This window comes from Pristiophorus japonicus, unplaced genomic scaffold (genome assembly GCF_044704955.1).
Source record: "Pristiophorus japonicus isolate sPriJap1 unplaced genomic scaffold, sPriJap1.hap1 HAP1_SCAFFOLD_384, whole genome shotgun sequence".
Lineage (NCBI taxonomy): Eukaryota > Metazoa > Chordata > Chondrichthyes > Pristiophoridae > Pristiophorus > Pristiophorus japonicus.
Genome location: NW_027253696.1, coordinates 76,047 through 100,045, shown reverse-complemented (window position 1 = coordinate 100,045; position 23,999 = coordinate 76,047). Strand labels below are relative to the sequence as shown.

Below are 23,999 nucleotides of genomic sequence, written 5' to 3'. Positions count from 1 at the left end.
GCTTTTCCTCCACTTTGGGCAGTCTTGGGCCACGGATTCCCAGATGTCGGTAGGAATGTTACATTTTTTCAAGGATACTTTGAGGGTGTCCTTGAAGCATTTCCTCTGTCCACCTGGGGCTCACTTGCCGTGTCGGAGCTCCAAGTAGAGTGCTTGTTTTGGGAGTCTCGTGTTAGGCAGGCCCACCTAGCAGAGCTGATTGAGCGTAGTCAGTACTGGGGATGTTGGCCTGAGCGAGGACACTGACGGTGCGTCTATCCTGCCAGTGGATTTGCAGGATCTTGCAGAGGTAGCATTGGTGGTACTTCTCCAGTGTTTTGAGGTGTCTGCTGTAAATAGTCCATGTCTCTGAGCCATATAGGAGGGAGGGTATCACCATTGCTCTGTAGACCATAAGCTTGGGGCCGGATTTGAGGTCCTGGTCTTCAAACACTTTTCCTGAGGCGACCAAAGACTGCACTGGCACACTGAAGGTAGTATTGGACCTCGTCATCGATGTCTATTCTTGTTTGACAGTAGGCTCCCGGGGTATGGAAAATGGGCCATCTTGTCCAAGGCCTTGTCATGGATTTTGATAATTGGGGGGCAGTGCTGTGTGGTGGGGGCAGTTTGCTAGAGGAACTTTGTCTTACGGATGTTTAGTTTAAGGCCCATGTTCTTGTACGGCTCGGTGAAGGTGTTGACAATGGCTTGGAATTCAGCCTCCGAGAGTGTGCAGACGCAAGCGACGTCTGCGTACTGTAGTTCAATGTCAGAGGATGGGACGACCTTGGATCTGGCCTGGAGGCGGCAGAGGTTGAACAGATTCTCATTTATTCTATAATTTAGCTCCACTCCAACGGGGAGCTTGTTGAGAGCGAGATGAAGCATTGCAACAAGGAAGATAGAGAAGAGCTTTGGTGCGATGACCCAGCCCTGCTAAACCCCGGTCCAAACGTGAATTGTGTCTCTGGTGGACCGTTGGTCAGGATCATGGCTTGCATGTCATTGTGAAGCAGGCGGAGGATCGTGATGAACTTTTGAGGGCAGCCAAAATGGAGGAGGACGCTCCATAATCCCTCATGATTCACAGTGTCGAAGGCCTTTGTGAGGTCAAAGAAGGCCATGTACAAGGGTTGGTGCTGTTCCCTGCATTTTTCTTGTATCTGCCGCGCGGTGAAGACCATGTCCATTGTGCCTCCTAGTGGGCGGAATCAGCATTGCGACTCTGGGAGATTTACGAGGATATTGCCAGGACTGGAGAATTTTAGCTATGAGGAAAGATTGGATAGGCTGGAGTTGTTTTCTTTGTAACAGAGGAGGCTGAGGGGAGATTTAATTAAGATTTATAAGAACATAAGAAATGGCAGAGCAGGCTCGCGTCTGCCCCGCGAGCCTGCTCTGCCATTTACTATCATGGCTGACCTGATAAAGCGAGTTGTGCCGTGACTCGGATTCGAACCGTGGTTGCTGCGGCCACAACACAGAGTACTGACCACTCTACGATCACAGCGCCACACATCAGTTAAAATTATGAGGGGCCTGGATAGAGTGGATAGGAAGGACCTATTTCCCTTATTAGAGAGGTCAGTAACCAGAAGACATAGATTTAAAGTAATTGTGAAAGGATTAGAGGGAAGTTGAGGCGAACTTTTTTCACCCAGAGGGTGGTGGGGGTCTGGAACTCACTGCCTGAAAGGGTGGTAGAGGCAGAAACCCTCACCACATTTTAAAAAGTACTTGGATATGCACTTGAAGTGCTGTAACCTACAGGGCTATGGATCAAGAGCTGGAAAAGGGGATTAGGCTGGATAGCTCTTTGTCGGTCAGTGCGGACACGATGGGCCGAATAGCCGCCTTCTGTGCCACAAACTTTATGATTTTATGAGGCCATGGAGGGATTTGAACACAAGGATGAGAATTTTGAAATCGAAGTGTTACCGGACCGAGAGCCAATGTAGTTCAGCGAGCACACTGGGTGGTAGGTAAACGGAACTTGGTGCCAGTTTGGCCATGGGCACCAGATCTCATCAGTACATGCACTCTGCTTGTAATTATTAATATTCCCTGTACTGGGGAAGACAGGCCGGGATTAATATTCCTGTACTGGGGGGCACGGACCAGGATTAATATTCCCTGTACTGGGGAAGACAGGCCGGGATTAATATTCCTGTACTGGGGGACACGGGCCGGGATTAATATTCCTGTACTGGGGAAGACGGGCCGGGATTAATATTCCTGTACTGAGGAAGACGGGCCGGGATTAATATTCCTGTACTGGGGGACACGGGCCGGGATTAATATTCCTGTACTGGGGAAGACGGGCCGGGATTAATATTCCTGTACTGGGGGACACGGGCCGGGATTAATATTCCTGTACTGAGGAAGACGGGCCGGGATTAATATTCCTGTACTGGGGGACACGGGCCGGGATTAATATTCCTGTACTGGGGAAGACGGACCGGGATTAATATTCCTGTACTGGGGGACACGGGTCAGGTGACGAGCTGAGCTGGCCTTGCACTTATGCTGAAACTGACTGCACTGAAGTGGATATAAGCAGCGTGACCACTCTTGCCTTTAATCAGCATTAATACAACAACAACTTGCATTTATATAGCGTCTTTAACTTTGTAAAACATCACAACCAAGGTGCTTTGCAGAGCGTTATAGATCAGTGTTTGACACCGAGCCATATAAGGAGATATTAGGGAAAAGTTTGATCAAAGAGGTAGGTTTTAAGGAGGGTTTTAAAGGAGGAGAGAGAAGTGGAGAGGTTTAGGGAGGGAATTCTAGAGCTTTAGAGGCCAGGGAGCTGAAGTCATGGCTGCCAATGGTGGAGCAATTAATATCGGAGCTCAAGAGGCCAGAATTGGAGGAGTGCAGAGATCCGGGAGGGGGGGGAGGCAGGGGGGTGGCGGGGACGGGTGGCTGGAGGAGATTAGAGCTAGAGGTGGGGTGGGTAGCTGGAGGAGATTAGGGCGGGGAGGGGCGAGGCTCTGGAAGCATTTGCAAACCAGGATGAGAATTTTAAAATAAAGACATTGCAGAACACATTTGAGTTGAACAGAGTGCTTTGGACACGGTTTGTGCTCGTGAGAGAGTTCGGGCCTTACTTTGTGAGGTTGATGAAAGGATGTAGCGCAAGCTGAGATTTAACGGCAATAATCTTTAACTCTGGTAAGAAGTGAGCAGGAAGTTTAACACTGGGAGCATGCCTTTGTTTGTGAGGAGGAGGAGAAGGACTGCACTGCGCCCCTCTGCATGTGCTGGTGGAATGAATACAGGGCACTGCTGTTGGGCATGGCTGCATGGTGTCTCTGAAGCCAGTCATTAGTATGCGCAGCGTGAAGCTGCTTTCAACCAGCACTGGAAGACAGTTAGTTTCTGGGTCAAACCGTATTTGAACAGCATATTTATAACCGATTTTGAAAAGATGGTTAACACATTCAAGCTACATCGTAAGTAGAACATGGTTCTTTATTACGCTCTGGAAACTCCGAATCTGGATTTCCTTTTGGGCACGGTACTACCATGCTTCACGGCTTTAAGATTACAGTTTAGTGCCTGAAAAGTTTGCTCTGGCAATTGAAGTGTTGCCTTCAGTCATGCTTGGCTGCATAGTTTTATCAATTTAGATCAGTGGGTAGCTCTCTCGTCTCTGAATCAGAAGGTCATGGGTCCAAGCACCACTCCAGAGACTCAAGCACATGATCCAGGCCGACACTCCACTGCAGTACTGAGGGAGTGCTGCACTGTCGGAGGGGCAGTACTGAGGGAGTGCTGCACTGTCGGAGGGGCAGTACTGAGGGAGCGCTACACTGTCGGAGGGGCAGTACTGAGGGAGCTGTTGGAAGTGCCATCTTTCAGATGAGAAAATCGATGCCCAGTCTGCCCCCTCGGGTGGATATAAAAGAGCCCTGCGTTATTCAAAGAAGAGCACGGAGACCTGCTGGGGTTCTGGACAGCACTCCTCCAAAATCTGAGTATTTACTTCATTGGCTGTTTATTGGATCTCACTGTGCATGTATTGACTGCTGCATGTGTCCACTTAACAGTGGCAGCATTTCACAAGTAGTCAATCAATTGTGATTACCCAGTGTTAGAGTATTTGCAGGACATGAACAGGTGATTTGGCCCAACTGGTCCGTACTGGTGTTTATGTTCCTTTCTCCCTCATGTACTTAGCTCGCTTTCCCTTAAATTAATCTGTTATTTGCCTCAACCACTCCCTGTGGCAGTGTTCCACATTCTCACCAGAATCTGGGTAAAGACGTTTCTCCTGAATTCCTGATTGGATTTATTAGTGATTCTTATATTTATGGCCCCTATTTTTAATCTTCCCACAAGTGGAAACATTTTCTCTACGTCAATCTTATCGAACCTCTTCATAATCTTCAATAGCTCTATGATCATAAGAACATAAGAATTAGGAACAGGAGTAGGCCATCTAGCCCCTCGAGCCTGCTCCGCCATTCAATAAGATCATGGCTGATCTGGTCGTGGACTCAGCTCCACTTACCCAACCTCTCCCCGTAACCCTTAATTCCCTTATTGCTTAAAAATCTATCTATCTTTGACTTGAAAACATTCAATGAGCCAGCCTCAACTGCTCAGAGAATTCCACAGATTCACAACCCTCTGGGAGAAGAAATTCTTTCTCAACTCGGTTTTAAATTGGCTCCTCCGTATTTTGAGACTGTGCCCCCTAGTTCTAGTCTCCCCCACCAATGGAAACAACCTCTCTGCCTCTATCTTGTCTATCCCTTTCATGATTTTAAATGTTTCTATAAGATCACCCCTCATCCTTCTGAACTCCAAGGAGTAAAGACCCAGTCTACTCAATCTATCATCATTTCTCGAATCAGCCTAGTGAATCGTCTCTGTACCCCCTCCAAAGCTAGTATATCCTTCCTTAAGTAAGGTGACCAAAACTGCACGCAGTACTCCAGGTGCGGCCTTACCAATACCTTATACAGTTGCAGCAGGACCTCCCTGCTTTTGTACTCCATCCCTTTCGCAATGAAGGCCAACATTCCATTTGCCTTCCTGATTACCTGCTGCACCTGCAAACTAACCTTTTGAGTTTCATGATTTCATGCACAAGGATCCCCAGGTCCCTCTGCACCACAGCATGTTGTAATTTCTCCCCATTCAAATAATATTCCCTTTTACTGTTTTTTTTCCCAAGGTGGATGACCTCACACTTTCCGACATTGTATTCCATCTGCCAAACCTTAGCCCATTCGCTTAACCTATCCAAATCTCCTTGCAGCCTCTGTGAGTCCTCTACACAACCCGCTTTCCCACTAATCTTAGTGTCATCTGCAAATTTTGTTGCACTACACTCTGTCCCCTCTTCTAGGTCATCTATGTATATTGTAAACAGTTGTGGTCCCAGTACTGATCCCTGTGGCACACCACTAACCACTGATTTCCAACAGGAAAAGGACCCATTTATCCCGACTCTCTGCTTTCTGTTCGCCAGCCAATTCTCTATCCATGCTAATACATTTCCTCTGACTCCGCGTACCTTTATCTTCTGCAGTAACCTTTTGTGTGGCACCTTATCAAATGCCTTTTGGAAATCTAAATACACCACATCCATTGGTACATCTCTATCCACCATGCTCGTTATATCCTCAAAGAATTCCAGTAAGTTAGTTAAACATGATTTCCCTTTCATGAATCCATGCTGCGTCTGCTTGATTGCACTATTCCTATCCAGATGTCCCGCTATTTCTTCCTTAATGATAGTTTCAAGCATTTTCCCCACTACAGATGTTAAACTAACCGACCTATAGTTACCTGCCTTTTGCCTGCCCCCTTTTTTAAACAGAGGCGTTACATTAGCTGCTCTCCAATCCGCTGGTACCTCCCCAGAGTCCAGAGAATTTTGGTAGATTATAACACATGCATCTGCTATAACTTCCGCCATCTCTTTTTGTCGAGGAAATTTCTAAGTTAATTAACTCAGGCGGAGGCTTTCAGAGTCATGCTTCGAGAGAATTTTATTTTTAAAAAAGCGAGATATCTCGGAGAGCCTGCTTGGACCGTACCAAGGCAGAAAACTCTCCTGTACAAGCAAATTGTCCCTATCTTTATACAGAAATAGAATACAGAAATAGAAAAAGAATCTTATTCATTAGTTCCGTGAGTACAAAGGTCGTCTCGGGAGGCACACACTCTATCTGTCCTTGCATAGTTTCTCCCTGTTCACAGTCTGATAAGCAGAATATCAGGAGACTCCCTTTTAATACCGGATAGTCATTTAATTACATTTCTAAGTTTTAAGGCTAAAAAGTGTGGGTGTTGTTCTCGTCCTATTATTTAACCCTTCCCTTTACCATAAGCCATAGATTCATAGATTCTTTCTGCCACAATTCCCTCCTTGTTGATCTTTTTTTTCAGATCAACACAATTTCCTATATTCTCTTCTTGCGCAAAAGGGGGTTCATACCCTTCAGGATAGGGTCGCATTTTGAGATATTCGTCTTCATCAACCTTTTCCTCTAAGCGACTTAACCTTTCTTTCATGCACACACTTTTTCTTTCTATTTCGGAGATCAGGCCTATTACTTGACTAATTAAATTTTTTAATTTTATCCACATTCCGCAAAGGATTATTAATAATACAAGCATAACCACACCTACGATTACTATGGGGTGTATAGCAAGCTTCAGTACTGCTGTAGCTTTTGGGGACCATCCGGTAAACACATCCCACCAGTGGTGTACTGTCAAAGAGGTGACTTCGTCTGCGATTCTCACTAGTTGCCCCTTCTTGTAACTCATTTCGACTCTAAATTGGTGGCTGTCTCTGCCTTGCTTTGACAGAGCTTCCTCAATTTTCTTGTCATTCCGTATCAAATTGTGCAGTCTGGTCAAATTAATTACGGGGGGTAAGGGTTCAATCTTGTGCATAGACAGATATTTTTCTACATTTTGCCATTACCCAAAGGTATAAGTTCTTTTTACTTCAGGGTCATACAGGGTGTAGACTCTTCTCACGCATTTATTAATGGGGGGTTTATACAAAATTCCATCCAGATAGACAGGTTTATTTCCTGTCACACAGACCTCATTCTGTCCTATTTCCGTAATATCAGTGTCATTTGTTAGCTTTAATTCCCATTTACATACTCCAATGGAGTGTCTCAGTGAGCATGGTTCGTATATGGCGGTCTGATGGGGACATACCATTCCGAATGGCCACCTAACACATCCCCTCTGGTGATGTGTCATATTCTTCTCATCGACCCAATCTCCTTTAAATTCTGGGTACCAGAAGTTCTGTCCAAACAGCTGGGGCATTACTTGGAACTGACACACAATTTCTTACTTACTATCTCCACAGTAACGTTACATCCTTTTGAATTACAACTGGTATATCTTTTTTGAGGGTTAATGGTTAAATTAAGAAGCTTATCTCTTTTGTTAATTTCCAGCAACCTTTACCATGTGTTAGCATGGAAGGATAATATTTTCCTTTCTAACTCGGCTCTTAATAGCTGTCTGATCATTTCTTTAAACAGGCAATGGGTGTACTTGTTTTCTCCCTGTTGTTCCTTTATTAGGTTCTCTATTTCCTTCTCTACCCTTTCATTCTGTTCCCAGGTCATTTCGTTTATGACGTAACCTGATATCTGTAATTGCTGTAATCCTTCATCCCAGGCATTTCTGATTTTTATATCTTCCCCTACCAGTCCTCCGACGGCCTGGATTTTATTTTGTAGGGTCTCGATATCCATGGAGTTCAATGCTCCTATTCCTGCTCCCACTCCACCTAACACAGTCTCTAATACATCCCGTTTCTTTCTTTGGGGTCTTTCTTTTTCAAAAGATACTTTAACACTGGTTGTGTGGCAACCATCTTCTTTCTTTGGGGGATATTTAATTCGTATTGTTAGATTTAATACACCTGGGGATCTTACCACTGTGATGCAAGTGGTCAGTATCCTTTTTAGATGTCCCGGGTCCCGGTCTTCTGGGTGGCCAGATTCTTTGACTGACCATTTTACCACGAATGGGTCTCCTCCATTCACCGGGGTGTTATTCATGCACAACATCCGCTGCCCTTCTACCATACTTGTAAATGAATAACGGAGGGAGTCTTTTCTCTCGTCCGGCCCTCCGATGTACCCCCATCTCTTGTTTTTCCCCGTGCTGTGGGTACACTTCATCCACACATCGGCCTGGTATTCTATGAACAACTGATACCCTTTCCCCAATATAAACTGGAATTCCCCTCTTTCTTCTTTCATTCCACACGCCTCACATCGTGCCGTAAAGTTCCCTACTTTACAACTTTGGCCTACTGGGCACATAAAATTGCCTTGTTGCCTTGCACTATTACTTCTTTCCCATACCATATTTCCCTTCCATACTCTTCCTTCTTTTAGAACTTCTTCCTCCTGCCGGGAGTTCCCTGTCGCTAAAATGATCAGTATACCTAACGTCCATTTATAATTTTTCCAAGAGTCCCTTCCCATCTTCCCTTTCTTGTTTGTTTCTATACCACTCTTGAATTAAGTCGTTACTATCGTGTGGACGTGTTGTTATTGTAACAGTGGCCCAAATAATAAAGGCCCAAACTGGCGCACAAATGAGCTCTGACATCCGTTCCTGAACTTTTGGGCAGTACTTTCAAGTCCAAATATTTAATTTAATACAAGAGCAGGTACAGTTCTTCAGCGAGAAGATGGCCTTTTTCTTAGTCAGGCAATCGTAGTACGTCCTGGTTCGATGCCTTTTCTTTTGACTGTATTTCGTCGGGAAAATAATATTTACAGCGGGTTGCATGCACCCAATTTGGATGCTTTTCCAACTTCAGCGCGGTTCGTGTTGTGAGAATTATCTGATATGGTTCTTTCCACCTAGGAGAAAAGGATTCTTTGTTTAATGTTTTTACCAACACTTGGTCTCCAGGCCTGAAAGGGTGCATATTTCCTTCCGACAGGGGCACCTGTGTCTGCTTTATCTGTTCATGCAGACTCCTTGCTATTTCACACATGGCCTGAGCATACTTTAGTGATTTTTCATCATTCCAAATTAATGTTATTTTTTCAGCTGCCAGTGGTGGTTTTACGCCAGTATGCATTGGTCTTCCTAATAAGGCTTCATGTGGTGTCAAACCAGTGTTTCGGTTTTTCTGGTTTCTCATTGTATACAATACCAATGGTAAGGCATCTGGCCACTTTAGTCCAGTCTCCTGACATACCTTGGTAAGGGTAGATTTTATTATCCCATTTACTCTTTCTACCATTCCCAAGGACTGTGGCTGATATGGTATATGTAACTTCCACTGGAAACCTAACGCTTCTGCAAGATTTTGCACTATTTTTCCGGTGAAGTGTGTTCCCCTGTCACTGTTGATTCCCATAGGTATCCCATATCTTGGTACTATTTCTTTAAATAGAATTTTTACTACTATTCGGGCATCGTCTCTCCTAGTGGCGTACGCTTCTACCCACCTTGTGAACATGTCTATTATGACTAATAGGTACTTAAGACCTGATACTGGAGGCATGTGGACAAAATCAATTTGCAAATTTTCAAAGGGCATACTTGGCTGGGGTAGATGATCATATTCAGCAGGTGTTTTACCTCTGTTATTTTGTTGACAAATTTGGCATGTTCTAGCAACTTTCTCAATTACTACTGTTATTCCTGGTGCATACCACTGTGCATTAATAGCATGTATCATCCCTCCTTTGCCCATGTGAGCCTGACTGTGTGCTAGGCGAGACAGGGGCAAAAATAGAGATCTAGGGCAAACAGTTCGCCCATCAGGGTGACACCAGATGTCGTTTTTGAGAAAACAACCCTGGTTTTCCCAAGTTCTTCTTTCTTGCATAGTAACTTGTTGTTGGGCTGTTTTAAGTTGTTGGATGTCAAGTACCTGTGGAGGGGAGACTGCGACTGCTTGAAGGCAGTCTGCCTGTGCCGAAGCGGCCTGTTTGGCTGCTTTGTCAGCCCTCCTATTTCCTACTGATACTTCATCCTCACCGGTTGTGTGAGCTGCACATTTGATAACGGCTACCTTACTTGGCAACTGAATGGCATCTAATAGATTAAGCACCAGTTGAGAGTGCTTAATATGCTTTCCACCAGAGGTGATAAAGCCTCTGTTTTTCCACAGTTGTCTAAAATCATGGACGACACCGAATGCATATCTGGAATCAGTATAGATATTAGCAGTATGATCTTTAGCTATTATACAAGCTCTAGTGAGGGCAAACAATTCAGCAGCCTGAGCCGAGGTTCCGGGAGGCAGGCGAATGCTTCAACAGTTTCGTGGGGATTTACAATAGCATAGCCTGCCAACAGCAAATCATCCGACGGCCTATGTGATGATCCATCCGTATAGAGAATAAGATCAGGATTGTCCATGGGCTCTGTGAGCAAATCTGGTCTTGGTAAGGTGGCTATTTCCACTGTTAACAGACAATCATGCTGGTCTGGATCCTCTACTTCTCTAGTAGGAAGAAAGGTGGCTGGGTTTACTACCGGTGCGCGTCGAAAGGTATAGTTAGGGTGTGACAGCAGTAATACTTCATAACCTGTTCTTCTAGACGCTGTAAAGTGTTGTGTGGCAGCTGAATTCAAAAGTAATAACACAGCATGGGCTGTAATGACAGTACATGGATGATCCAAAACAATAGATACCGACTTCTCCACCATGACTGCAGTAGCAGCTACAGCACGTAGACATGCTGGCATTCCCCTTACTACTGGAGGCAGCAAAATCGAATAATAAGCAACTGGTCTATTTCCCCCACCATGTTCTTGGGTTAGTACTGCTGTTGCAAATCCTTCTTTCTCATTCACATACATCTGAAAAGGTTTACCATAATTCGGAAGTCCCAACGCCGGAGCATTAGTAATGGCCACCTTTAACTGTTTAAATGCCTCCTCTCTCTCTGGGGTCCACTCCACCTTGGGTGGGGCATCATTTCGGGCAGCTGATCTTAGGACCGCATCCCATTCTCGATAATCGGGGATCCATTGTCTACAGTACCCAACCATCCCCAAAAATGACAAGATATCCTCCTTTGTCTTTGGTATGGTGGCACTTTGAATTGTCTGAATTCTTTCTGGTCCTAGCTGCCTCTGCCCTTGAGATATGTGAAAACCCAGGTACTGGACTTGAGTCTGACAAAATTGTAACTTTTGTAACGACACTCGGTGCCCTCTTTCACATAGGTGCTGTAACAGTTTTAGGGAGTCTTGCATGCACCTGTATCCGTGGCTAGAAGCCACAAGCAAATCGTCCGCATACTGCAACAGCACAACTGGTCTGATAATGAACAGTCTTCAAGGTTTCATTTTACTGCTGCTGCATATACTGCGGGGCTTTCGGTGTATCCTTGGGGCAATCTGGTCCATGTGTACTGCTGCTTCTTGTGGGTGAAAGCAAACAGATACTGACTTTCTTGATTTAACGGGATGGAGAAAAAAGCTGAACACAGGTCTATTACAGTAAAGACAGTTGCTGTTGGTGGTATAACAGATAGTATAATGTTGGTGTCCGGTACCACAGGGGTGATGGGGACTACTATCTTAATAGCTCTCAGATCTTGCACAAATCTCCATTCATTCGGCCTATTAACCTTTGGTATGGGCAGTATCGGAGTGTTACACGGGCTCTGTTCTTTTCTAAAACTCCTTGTTCCAACAACACAGAAATGACTGGCTCTATCCCATTTTCTACCTCTGGAGGCAGTCTGTACTGCCTAATGCTTGGTAACACGGCGTTCTTTATCAATTGTACCCGATGGGGTACTGCAGAATGTACTTGCCCAACATGATTCTTATGCTTTGCCCAAAGTTCAGAAGATACTTGATTCAATGCCATTGGTTGTTCCGGGGGTTGCTGTTTTTCAAAAGTGGAGGCATGATTTTTACCTTTCCACTGGAGAATCCCCCTGTTGTGGGTGATAAAGTCTATCTGAACATTTTGCAGTTTTATTACTGCCCAAGGTTGATAGCCTTGTTGCTGTTTTTCTTTTTCTATTCCTACAATCATCGGACCCATATCTTTAGGTTTCGCTGGCGGTTTTGTAGCCAATGTCAGATGGGGTGTTGAGTTCGCTTCTCTATACCGCTCCTGCTGTAAGGGTGTCAAATCAATGGCTACCCCCAATCCTTCTGGTCCAAAATAAATGCGGGGCGTAGCTTCTACTATTTCTTCTTTTTTTAAAAAGGATTGTACCAGACACTGGTAAGTTTCAGCTTTTTGTCGAGTGTACCAGGCTGTACAATGAAGCTGAACTGCCTCAAAGCTTGTCAAAATTATGTATATCAATTCTTCAGTATTAGGGTCGATTTTAGCTTTTAAATTTTGTATAACTTCATGTATCAAAGGGGAGTAGAAGTTGCCATTCAATTGCCAACAATAGAGGGCAGCCTTTTCTTTGTTATCCTCCCTTTTCTCTTCTTTAATCCCATTAAAGAACTGATGAATTTTATTTGGAGGGAGCTCCATGAACATTCCTTCCTTTGTGCAATAAATTGTGGCTCCTAGTTTACACAAAGTCTGTCTTCCCAATAAAGGGAGAGGTGTTTTAGAGACTATCAAAGTCTCATCATTAACTGGTTGTCCTTCAATTATCAATTTGGTAGGTTCAGATAAAAATTCTTTCATGGGGATACCGGCCACACCCATACTTAAGACGGTAGTGTTGCTTACAGGTAATCCCACAGAGGATGGTAGAAGACATAGTAGCACCGGTATCCACCAGGAATTTCACATAAGTGTCTCCTACTTTTACTACTGCCAAAGGGTTTTCTTCGATGTCTGCTGATAAGCGGAGGGCTGCCGCCTGTACCACTAAGCCTCCGGGGCATCCCTATGCTGATTGGTGCGGGTTGGGGTTAGAGAACGAAAACTGAGGGGCAAATAAAGGTGGAGGTTCGGGGAAATCCCCTTGTAACCCTCCACCCTGTTTCGGGGGGCATCTGCAATCGCGAGCCCAATGCCCTTTCCTTCCGCAATTTCTACACTCATCTTGAGAGCGGTCTCGTTGGGGCCACTGTTCTCTCCCTCTTCCTCGTCCTCGTCCCCCAAACCCTCCTCTATTATTCTGTGCTTGTCCTCTTCCCTTTTGCTGATAGTACTGACCTGTTTTAGCCTTATTTTCCTTATAGGTGAATAGTCCCTCCCTATCCATGTTGGCCAAGACTGTAATTGTTTCCTTCCAACTTTTTCCTTGCCAGTCCAAAACCTTAATTTTATAGGTTCTTGCGTGTTGTGGCAACATACAATTTAACAAGGTTTGCACTGCCAAAGGTTCATTTTGATCCATTGGTATTCCTGCATGCTCGTCCCAACTATTTTTCCATCTGCCTGCAAAATCTATTATTGATTCTTCTGCTTTCTGCAGACAGCGCGTGACTTCCCCTATATCTCCATGCTTTTTAGCTCCCTTTAGTATGGCATCCTTGCCCCTGTGCTGCAACCAATGTTCCCGGATCTCATTTCCTTCTTCCTCATTATCTTCCCGCCAATCTCCGTTTTCGCCGGCGGGTATAGGGAACATATCTTTTACCCCCTGCCAAGAGGACCCATATGCTGCCTGCAGTAATAATTTCACATCTCCGGGGAGGGGGTTATAAATGGTACAGGTTTGCTCAAGCCAGTTGTGAAAGGCTACTGGCTTCTTAACAGGATTAGGGGCGGCTGATATCATATCCCGAGCTTCCCCCGGTGTCCAGGGCTTTAGGACAGCCGTGGTTCCAATCATTACACGGGGGGCTTGTGTCGTGGGGGTAGTGGTGGAATCGGCCTGTCTTATGGTATTCCTGGTATTCATTCCAGGGTCAGGGTTGGGGTTTTCGCCTTCGGCTCCTCCACTTGCCCCTCCTTCCCGTTTTCATCCTCTGGTGGGTTCTGGGGTCGTGGTTGCATTCGTCGCCGAGAGGCCTGATCTAGCTGGGCAGCCACTATTTCTATGATGATCTGCCAATCATCCGGCTTGGTGGTTGGAAGACGGGGATATAAGCCGACAGGGGAAGCGGTCATAACCGGGGCACTCGGGGGGGCTGGAAGAAGGAGGGGGCTTCTCCTTACCCTCCTCTTTCTTTTTATTTTTAGGGAGCTGGTGCCTTTTTGCCACCTCTGTCCATTTTTTAAAACAATTCTCCATATAATCTTTATCCCAAGTGGGGTCCCCCGCCCCATCTTTGGTGGTCTGTCTCCATTCCTCAATTAAGGACAATTTAAAACTTCCTCCATATGGCCAATCCCCATCAGACCAACCGTACAAATCGCTACTAAACGTTACCGCGTATCTGTCGTCTCCTGTTTCTTTAATTGCAGTGTCCGCCGGCGAGCCGGGCGGCACAATAGGATCTCCTACCTTCTCTCGTTGCTTTGCAACTTACGGATTCTTTTCTCAGTCTTAGGATGTACTTTCATTCTTTCAGTTGAGAGGTCGTCTTTCTTTCCTTTTCTAGGAGCTGGGCGCGAGCGCCCTGCTCGACTAGAGCCATTTCCCACGGGTGCAACGTCTCGCGATCTTTTCTGAAATGAGAGTTAGGACAATCCTACAAAATATACAATAATTTACAAAGCGCTCACCGGTGTTCTCTCTTCCGCTCAGCTCGGGGTCTCCTTTTGCCTTTTTGTTATTTTAGCTTCTTTACGGTAGCTACCTTAAATTATGCCTCACCCCCCAGGGGATCTCGGCAGCTCATCCCCCTTTCAGCTAGGACGGCCTAGGCACCTTCCTCCTTTCAGCTAGGAAGGTCCTTAAAATTCCTCTTTTCTCTTTAAAAGTTAAATTTAGTTCTTTTGGATCTCGTTTTTTAGAGATCCTGCCTGACTACGCCAGAATCTGTCGAGGAAATTTCTAAGTTAATTAACTCAGGCGGAGGCTTTCAGAGTCGTGCTTCGAGAGAATTTTATTTTTTAAAAAGCGAGATATCTCAGAGAGCCTGCTTGGACCGTACCAAGGCAGAAAACTCTCCTGTACAAGCAAATTGTCCCTATCTTTATACAGAAATAGAATACAGAAATAGAAAAGGAATCTTATTCATTAGTTCCGTGAGTACAAAGTCGTCTCGGGAGGCACACACTCTATCTGTCCTTGCATAGTTTCTCCCTGTTCACAGTCTGATGAGCAGAATATCAGGAGACTCCCTTTTAATACCGGATAGTCATTTAATTACATTTCTAAGTTTTAAGGCTAAAAAGTGTGGGTGTTGTTCTAGTCCTATTATTTAACCCTTCCCTTTACCATAAGCCATAGATTCATAGATTCTTTCTTCCACACTTTTAATACCCTGGGATGCATTTCATCAGGACCAGGGGACTTGTCTACCTTCAGTCCCATTAGTCTGTCCAGCACTACCTCCCTAGTGATAGTGATCATCTCAAGGTCCTCCCTTCCCACATTCCTATGACCAGCAATTTTTGGCATGGTTTTTGTGTCTTCCACTGTGAAGACGGAAGCAAAATAATTGTTTATGGTCTCAGCCATTTCCACATTTCCCATTATTAAATCCCCCTTTTCATCATCTAAGGGACCAACATTTACTTTAGTCACTCTTTTCCGTTTTATATATCTGTAAAAGCTTTTACTATCTGTTTTTATGTTTTGCGCAAGTTTACCTTCCTAATCTATCTTCTCTTTCTTTATTGCTTTTTTAGTCATTCTTTGCTGTTGCTTAAAGTTTTCCCAATCCTCTAGTTTCCCACTAACCTTGGCCACCTTATACGCATTGGTCTTTGATTTGATACTTTCCTTTATTTCCTTGGTTATCCACGGCTGGTTATCTCTTCTCTTGCCGCCCTTCTTTTTCACTGGAATATATTTTTGTTGCGCATTATGAAAGAGCTCCTTAAAAGTCCTCCACTGTTCCTCAATTGTACCACCGTTTAGTCCTTGTTTCCAGTCTACTTTAGCCAACTCTGCTCTCATCCCACTGTGGTCCCCTTTGTTTAAGCATAGTACGCTCGTTTCTGACACAACTTCCTCATCCTCAATCTGTATTACAAATTCAACCATATTGTGATCACTCATTCCGAGAGGATCTTTTACGAGGAGATCGTTTATTTTTCCTGTCTCGTTACACAGGACCAGATCCAAAATGGCTTGCTCCCTTGTAGGCTCTGTTACATACTGTTCTAAGAAACAATCCCACTGCATAAAAGCTACTTCATTCTTTAAGTCAGTTGAGCAGGAAATGCAGATGGGGGAGTTTCAGTGCAGTAATTTACACTGAATGTCTGCAGGCAGCAGCAGTTTGTGTGGCTTGTGGTGATTGAAGTGTGATCTGTGGGCACTCTCCTCTCCCACTGTCGGCTACACTGCTGCAAACATCTGGGCATAGGGGAAACCACTGGCATCACAACCACAAACACCTGCTCTTCCTATCTATTGCACCTCTGTCCTTGCAAACTAAATCCGTCCCTAACCGCCGCGTCCCCCTCCTCCACTGCCCCCCTCTCACTACCCCCCCATGCTTACTAACCCCCTCCCCTCTGCAAAGTCTTTGACCACGTTGCTCCCTCTGTGTTGGGGCATGGAATGTGGTCACTCTAAGGTGGAGATAACCTGTTGCAATTTTCTAATCTAAGCATGTTACTAACTGCACTTCTGTAGTCCTCCGATCGGCTTGTATTGCCAGGTGTTGGTTTGTTTTATTCTTCACAGTTTCTGTTTTATTGTTATGCAGAATGTAGACATTTCAAGACCTCCCGAGGAAGCCCTTCTAACTGTTCCTGCTCACCAATGAGACCTGTCGCTATTGCACCCTAACTGGGGGGACTTCCCTCGCCGTCTAACCTCACCACGCAACTTGACTTTTTATTTCAATCCTAAAATAATCCTGCAAATAAATGCTTTTACTTCTGGCTCTTTTATTAATTGTTGATCAATTAATCATTACGGTACGAGAGAAGCTTTGGGTTCATTGCAACGAAACTGTGATGGAAGATCTCGGAATCCAATGATAAACAATGCCGCACAATCCTGTCTGCCCAGACTGATGTGTAACCACTGTCTGCGCCCTCAATGACTGAATAGATTTATGATTGTATATGTATTCATCATCTATCGGACTGTTTACTTCTGCCATTTTGCACTGTGTCTTTTAAAATCAGAATAATGTTGGAGCGACGGACGAGCATGGGAAAATGAGCAGCCACCAGAGGCCAATATTGGCCCAGAATTTGCAATCGGCAGCGAAGCAAGGGCATTCACTGCTGGCCCCGAATAAGCTTCGCAAAAGATCTCGCCATCTCTGTGTTGAGAAGTTCGGGTTTTCTGACGCTCCATTCAAACCAGCAGAGTATAGTGGGAATCCCCGAGCGCGAGCTGCTGTGACCTCAACAAGTTGTCTAAGCAGCCAATCAAAATGCAGAATTCTCACAGACAGTGAACCAGGAAGTGAGCAAGCTCTTTTAAAAATGTTAGAGCAAAACAAAGCTTGGGGCTCTCACCCAGGGAAAAGGCAAACTGAAATAAAGATGAACAGACTTTTTTTTTAAAAAAGGAAAACAATTTTTTTTTTTAAAGTTTCTTAAAAATTTAAATTGTTATTAAAAATGGATAAATTTGAAATTGAACAAAATTAAAATGAGTTTTTCAGGGCCATAACCTTAGTTTAGCAGTCAAAACGCTGTTAATACCCCAGTTACACCTGATCCCTTTGGGTTTAGTGGGGAATTTAACAGTGCAGTTACTGAGGTTTTCGCCAGTTTCCCTGATTGGAGAGATTTCACAGGTTGCCGGCTCTGTGGCGAGAGGTGGGGTGAGGGCACGGTGCGGCCTGGAGAGGAACAGTGAATGACAGAATCCACAAGTTGCTGTCAGTTTCGAAGGCGGAATGACGGCGAATGTTGCCAGTTCGCCGTCATCAGGACCGCAAATTCCCAGCCAATATTTTTCAAAACTGTTTACATTTATTAGCGCTTTTTGCATTTGGCAAGTTCGTTTAACCCAGTATAAAGATTAATTTAACCTGGTATAAGGTTCATTTAATCTAATAAAGGTGTTCTGCTTTCACAGGAGGGAAATATGGAGCTCAGTCCTGGAAAATGAAATGTATTTGATGTAAAGTAATGTATTTTAGCTAACAGTAATGTGAGAGGAGTTTTCCTAAGCAAGGAGTAACCGGTATCTTATTGTTGGGAAGTGAATCCTAACCTATGGAGCGCAGAGTCTTAAATGGTCAGGGACGAAGTTAGTGAAGTTCCTGTTCAACAGTAAGGGGTGCTCGGAGTCAAGTGATTGATTTGATAGAATTTGCTTCCAAGTACATCGATGAATGTGTTAATTTCTTCTTATTTGAGGGGGATGTAGCTTGTTTTGATCAGCAGTATTATTGTAAGATGGATGTCACACTACTTGTAATAAATCATTTTAATAATGTAAAAGTTAGAGATTTATAGACTGCTCAAATTGTGCAAAGGTTGAAAAAGATTAACAAAGTTTTATTTATCATTGTTCCAGGATATGCTCATTATGTGTCACTGGATTTCAAAGTGATTTTAATTAAAATTTCTTAACATTTAAGTGTATATTCTTTTTGAAAGACCACCCCCTTCACTCAGAGAGTCGCCTGTGTTCTGTATATAACCTGTGATTGTGTTGATGTGCAGTCTGCATTCAGATACTGCTCTAGTCTGTGTTCAGGTAAACAGGTCCATGAAATATCTCGCCACATTCTCACTAACTGATCAATGACTGCAGGCTGCACCTGCAACTCCTCCACCACTATTGTACACATGAAACACAAAGGGTTAGTATACAAGTATAGCAAGTGATTAGGAAGGCCAATGGAATCTTGGCCTTTATTGCAAAGGGGATGGAGTACAAAAGCAAGGAAGGTTTGCTACAATTATACAGGGTATCGGTGAGGCCACACCTGGAATATTGTGTGCAGTTTTGGTTTCCATATTTACGAAAGGATACACTTGCTTTGGAGGCAGTTCAGAGAAGGTTCACTAGGTTGATTCTGGAGATGAGGGGGTTGACTTATGAGAAAAGGTTGAGTAGGTTGGGCCTCTACTCAATGGAATTCAGAAGAATGAGAGGTAATCTTATTGAAATGTATAAGATTATGAGGGGACTTGACAAGATGGATGCAGAGAGGATGTTTCCACTGATAGGGGAGACTAGAACTAGAGGGCATAATCTTAGAATAAGGGGCCATCCATTTAAAACTGAGATGAGGAGAAATTTATTCTGAGGGTTGTAAATCTGTGGAATTTGCTGCTTCAGAGAGCTGTGGAAGCTGGGACATTGAATAAATTTAAGACAGAAATAGACAGTTTCTTAACCGATAAGGGAATATGGGGTTATGGGGAGCTGGCAGGGAGTGGACCTGAGTCCATGATCGGATCAGCCATGATCGTATTAAATGGTGGAGCAGGCTCGAGGAGCCGTATAGAAACATAGAAAATAGGTGCAGGAGTAGGCCATTCGGCCCTTCGAGCCTGCACCACCATTCAATGAGTTCATGGATGAGGTTGCACTTCAGTACCCCTTTCCTGCTTTCTCTCCATACTCTTTGATCCCTTTAGTCATAAAGGCCATATCTAACTCCCTTTTGAATATATCTAATGAACTGGCCTCAACAACTTTCTGTGGTAGAGTATTCCACATGCTCACAACTCTTGAGTGAAGAAGTTTCGCCTCATCTCGGTCCTAAATGGCTTACCCCTTATCCTCAGACTGTGACCCCTAGTTCTGGACTTCCCCAACATCGGGAACATTCTTCCTGCATCTAACCTGTCCAATCCCGTCAGAATTTTATATGTTTCTATGAGATCCCCTTTCCTTCTAAATTCCATTGAATATAAGCCTAGTCGATCCAGTCTTTCTTCATATGTCAGTCCTGTCATGTATGGCCTACTCCTGCTCCTATTTCTTAAGTTCTTATTGTACAGAGCTTTTCAGCTCCCAATACTGGGGGCAATGATCGTTTACCTTTTCAGCAGCTATGTGTAGAACTTATTCAGAGCTCCAATCGCTTGATGTGGGATCCCACTCTGCAGTCCAGGTGAGTGTAAATGTTGTATGCCAAGGGAGTGTACCGTACTACATACTGGTTACTACAAAAAATAAATTAACTGGGCATTTGTGGGAGCTTGCTGTGCGTAAATTGGCTGCCGCGTTTTCTACATTACAACAACAACCATTATTTATATAATGCCTATAACGTAGTAAAACGTCCCAAGTAGCTTCACAGTAGTGATAAAAGACAAAACACACATATTTGACAGAGCCACAGAAGAAGAAATTACAGCAGATGACCAAAAGTGTGGTCAAAGAGGTAGGTTTTAAGGAGCATTTTAAAGGAGGAAAGCGAGGTGGAGAGGTTTAGCGAGGGAGTTCCAGAGCTTAGGACCCAAGCAGTTGAAGGCCACCGATAGTTGAACAGTTATAATTAGGGATACTCGAGGGCAGAATTTGAGGAGCGCAGACACATCCTGAGGTCGTGAAATGTGCTATATAAATGCCCATTCCTTCTCTCTCCCCTCCCTGCTAGTCACATGATACACTGATGACGGATTTGACTAATCACAGCAATCAATCTCCAGCAAGAAAGAAAGACTTGCATTTCTATAGCCCTTTTCATGATCTCAGGATGTCCCAAAGCGCTTTACAGCCAATGGAGTACTTTTGGAATGTAGTCACTGTTGTAATGTAGGAAACATGGCAGTCAATTTGTGCACAGCAAGCTCCCACAAACAGAACTCTGATTTTTTAATGTAGATTTGAGGGATAAATATTAGCCAGGACACCAGAGAAAACTCCTCTGCTCTTTTTCAAAATAGTGCCATGAGATCTTTTACGTCCACCTGAGCGGGCAGACGTGGCCTCGGTTTAACGTCTCATCCGAAAGACGACACTTCCAACAGTGCAGCACTCCCTCAGCACTGGTCTCAGTATGTGAGTGGGGGGGCAGTGGTCTCAGTATGGGGGGGGGGGGGGGGGTGTCACTGGTCTCAGTATAGGGGGAGAGGCAGTGGTCTCAGTATGGGGGGGAGGCAGTGGTCTCAGTATGTGAGTGGGGGGGGGGCAGTGGTCTCAGTATGTGAGTGGGGGGGGCAGTGGTCTCAGTATGTGAGTGGGGGGGGCAGTGGTCTCAGTATGTGAGTGGGGCGGCAGTGGTCTCAGTATGTGAGTGGGGGGGCAGTGGTCTCAGTATGTGAGTGGGGGGGGGCAGTGGTCTCAGTATGTGAGTGGGGGGGCAGTGGTCTCAGTATGTGAGTGGTGGGGCAGTGGTCTCAGTATGGGGGGGATGTCAGTGGTCTCAGTATAGGGGGAGAGGCAGTGATCTCAATATGGGGGGGGGAGGCAGTGATCTCAGTATGGGGGGGGAGGCAGTGGTCTCAGTATGGGGGGGGGAGGCAGTGGTCTCTATAGGGGGGGAGGCAGTGGTCTCAGTATGGGGGGGGGGAGGCAGTGGTCTCAGTATGGGGGGGAGGCAGTGGTCTCTGTATGGGGTGGGTAGTGGTCTCAGTACGAGGGGGGTGTGGGCCAGTGGTCACAGTATGGGGGGGGGGGTGGGGGGGGAGGCAGTGGCCGCAGCATGGTAATGTTTCAGTAGCAGAAAGGACCTGAGCTGAAATGTACATCTCTTAAAAAGGGGAATTTTACTGGAATGAGGGGGAAGAACCAAAAGAAACTAAACCTAAATATAGACTTGGACTAAAGTGACCCTTCCATTCCGGACCCGAGTCACCCTTCCATTCCGGACCCGAGTCACCCTTCCATTCCGGACCCGAGTCACCCTTCCATTCCGGACCCGAGTCACCCTTCCATTCCGGATTCGAGTCACCCTTCCATTCCGGACTCAAGTCACCCTTCCATTCCCCACAATGGGCTGTTGTGGTTTGTGTGAATCAAATGATGCTTGAGGATAGTTAAGGACTTTGAGCTTCAGTCCTCGCACAGTTCAAATTTCAGGTTTTTAAATCCATCAGGGAGTTGGATGCTGGTCCGTCCATTCAGCTTGATTTCAACCCAGGTATCTGAGATTTGGCTCCAAGCTCCCTTTAGTTCGAGTTGTGGATATGCCTACGGTTAGGGCTGTTACTGCCCCTGCTGAGATGGCTGTGAAGCTAGTCGATATCCTGGTCGCCCTGTGACATACTGTAAAATTCGACGAATGATTTAATATTCAATCAATGTTTTGTCCTTTCAAGTGCTTGTAAACTCTGTGCTTCCCGTTAAATGGTATATTTCAAAGCTTTTCGTGTTCTTTGTGTCAGATAATGCATTCTGTTTTTTCTATCCCGGGTGCTGGAATTTCTGGGGTGGGGAAAGGGGCAATTTGGGGGGTTTATGCACAGGAATTTCTGGGGAAACCCACAGGTTCCTCCATTGAAGGTCCATTTGGATTTCCCAGGTAAGGGGTGAGTAAGACTCCCGCCCACTTCCCTTGTGTCTCGGGGACTTTGGGAGTGTCGCTGGACTACCCCAGGAAATGTGCTCAGTACTCTCTCCCCAGCCACTGTGCGCCTGCTCGAGACTCCAAACATTTCTTCGGTAACGGGGCAGCAGAGTAATCTACACCGAGTGATCTTAAACGGACTGCTTCTAAACACAGTGTTAAAGTTGGGAATTTGGAGGGAGTGGAAATTCCCTGTGGAGTGTGAAGGATGTGCTGATTTTTGTCTCCAATACCTGTAGTACTTTGTGTTCTAGGAACAAGAGTGGGTCATTCAATGAGATCATGGCTGATCTGCAACCTAACTCCATACCTGCCTTTGGCCCGCATCCCTTAATACCTATGGTTAGCAAAAAAGCTATCAATCTCCGATTTAAAATTAACAATTGATCGAGCATCAATTGCCATTTGTGGCAGAGTTCCAAACTTCTACCACGTTGTGTGAAGAAGTGTTTCCTAATTTCACTCCTGAAAGGTCTGGCTCTAATTTTTAGACTATGCCCCCTAGTCCCAGAATCCCCAACCAGCGGAAATAGTTTCTCTCTATCTTCCCTATCTGTCCCCCTTAGTATCCTGAAAACTTCAATCAGATACCCCTTCACCATATAAATTCCAGCGAATACAACCCTAACTTGTGTAATCTCTCCTCGTAACTTCACCCTTGAAATCCAGTTATCATTCTGGTAAACCTACGCTGCACTCCCTCCAAGGCCAATATATCCTTCCTAAGGTGTGGTGCCCTGAACTGCTCACAGTGCTCCAGGTGTGGTCTAACCAGGGTTTTGTACAGCTGCAGCATAACTTCTACCCCCTTGTACTCTAGTCCTCTCGATATAAAGGCCAGCATTCCATTAGCCTTTTTGATTATTTTCTGTACCTGTTCATGACATTTTAATGATCTATATACCTGGACCCCCAAGTTTCTTTGGACCTCTGCTGTTTTTAGCTTTTCACCATTTAGAAAGTACCCTGTTCTATCCTTTTTAGGTCCAAAGTAGATGACCGCAGATTTGCCTATATTGAAATCCATTTGCAACAATTTATTCAATTAATCTGTCAATATCCCTGTGTAATTTTATGCTTTCATCTACCAGAACTTAAACTAGATCAAGTAATTATTTAAAAACTAAACTATAAGCTAAGTTAATTCAATGCATAAACTTTAATTAACTAAATAAATAAACAAGGTTATAAAGGGATGGCAGGGCAGGTGGTATGTTGCAACTGCAGCATGTGGGAGTTTGTGAAGAGCATTATGATCCAGACGGCCACGTCTGCAGTAAGTGTCTACATCTCGAGGAATTTCATCTCTGCATTGTTGGGCTGGAGTACAAGGTGCAGACATTGTGGGCTATAGGGGAGGGGAAGAGTTATCTGGACTCTTTGATCCAGGAGGCAGTCACACTTCTTGGGTTAGGTAGTGGTGCAGGTCTGGTTAGTGGTCAGGGACAGGAGGGTATGACTGCAACTCAGGCAGGTAAGGGGACCCCAGGTGCAGTGCTGGAAGAGCCTCAGCCTTTGTCCTTATCCAACAGGTATGCGCTTCTTGCTGCTGGTGTGGATGAGGGGTGAGTTGGTTATGGTAGATTGGGAAATTAGATTAAAAGGTATGA

General features: G+C 44.9%; 1 protein-coding gene across 10 annotated transcripts in view; it reads left to right on the top strand.

The window, feature by feature from the left end:
• LOC139250519 (6-phosphofructo-2-kinase/fructose-2,6-bisphosphatase 4-like) overlaps positions 1–23,999 on the top strand; it is a 282,039-nt gene that overhangs the window by 225,180 nt on the left and 32,860 nt on the right. For 8 of the 10 annotated variants that reach the window (XM_070872897.1, XM_070872900.1, XM_070872902.1 and 5 more), the window contains one exon: positions 16,660–18,500. The exons of the other annotated variants lie outside the window; for them this stretch is intronic. In XM_070872897.1, coding sequence (XP_070728998.1) covers positions 16,660–16,719 — 60 coding nt within the window. In that variant the 3' untranslated portion in view covers positions 16,720–18,500. Of the gene's footprint in view, positions 1–16,659; positions 18,501–23,999 lie in introns of those variants that run through there. 10 annotated transcript variants of the gene reach the window in all.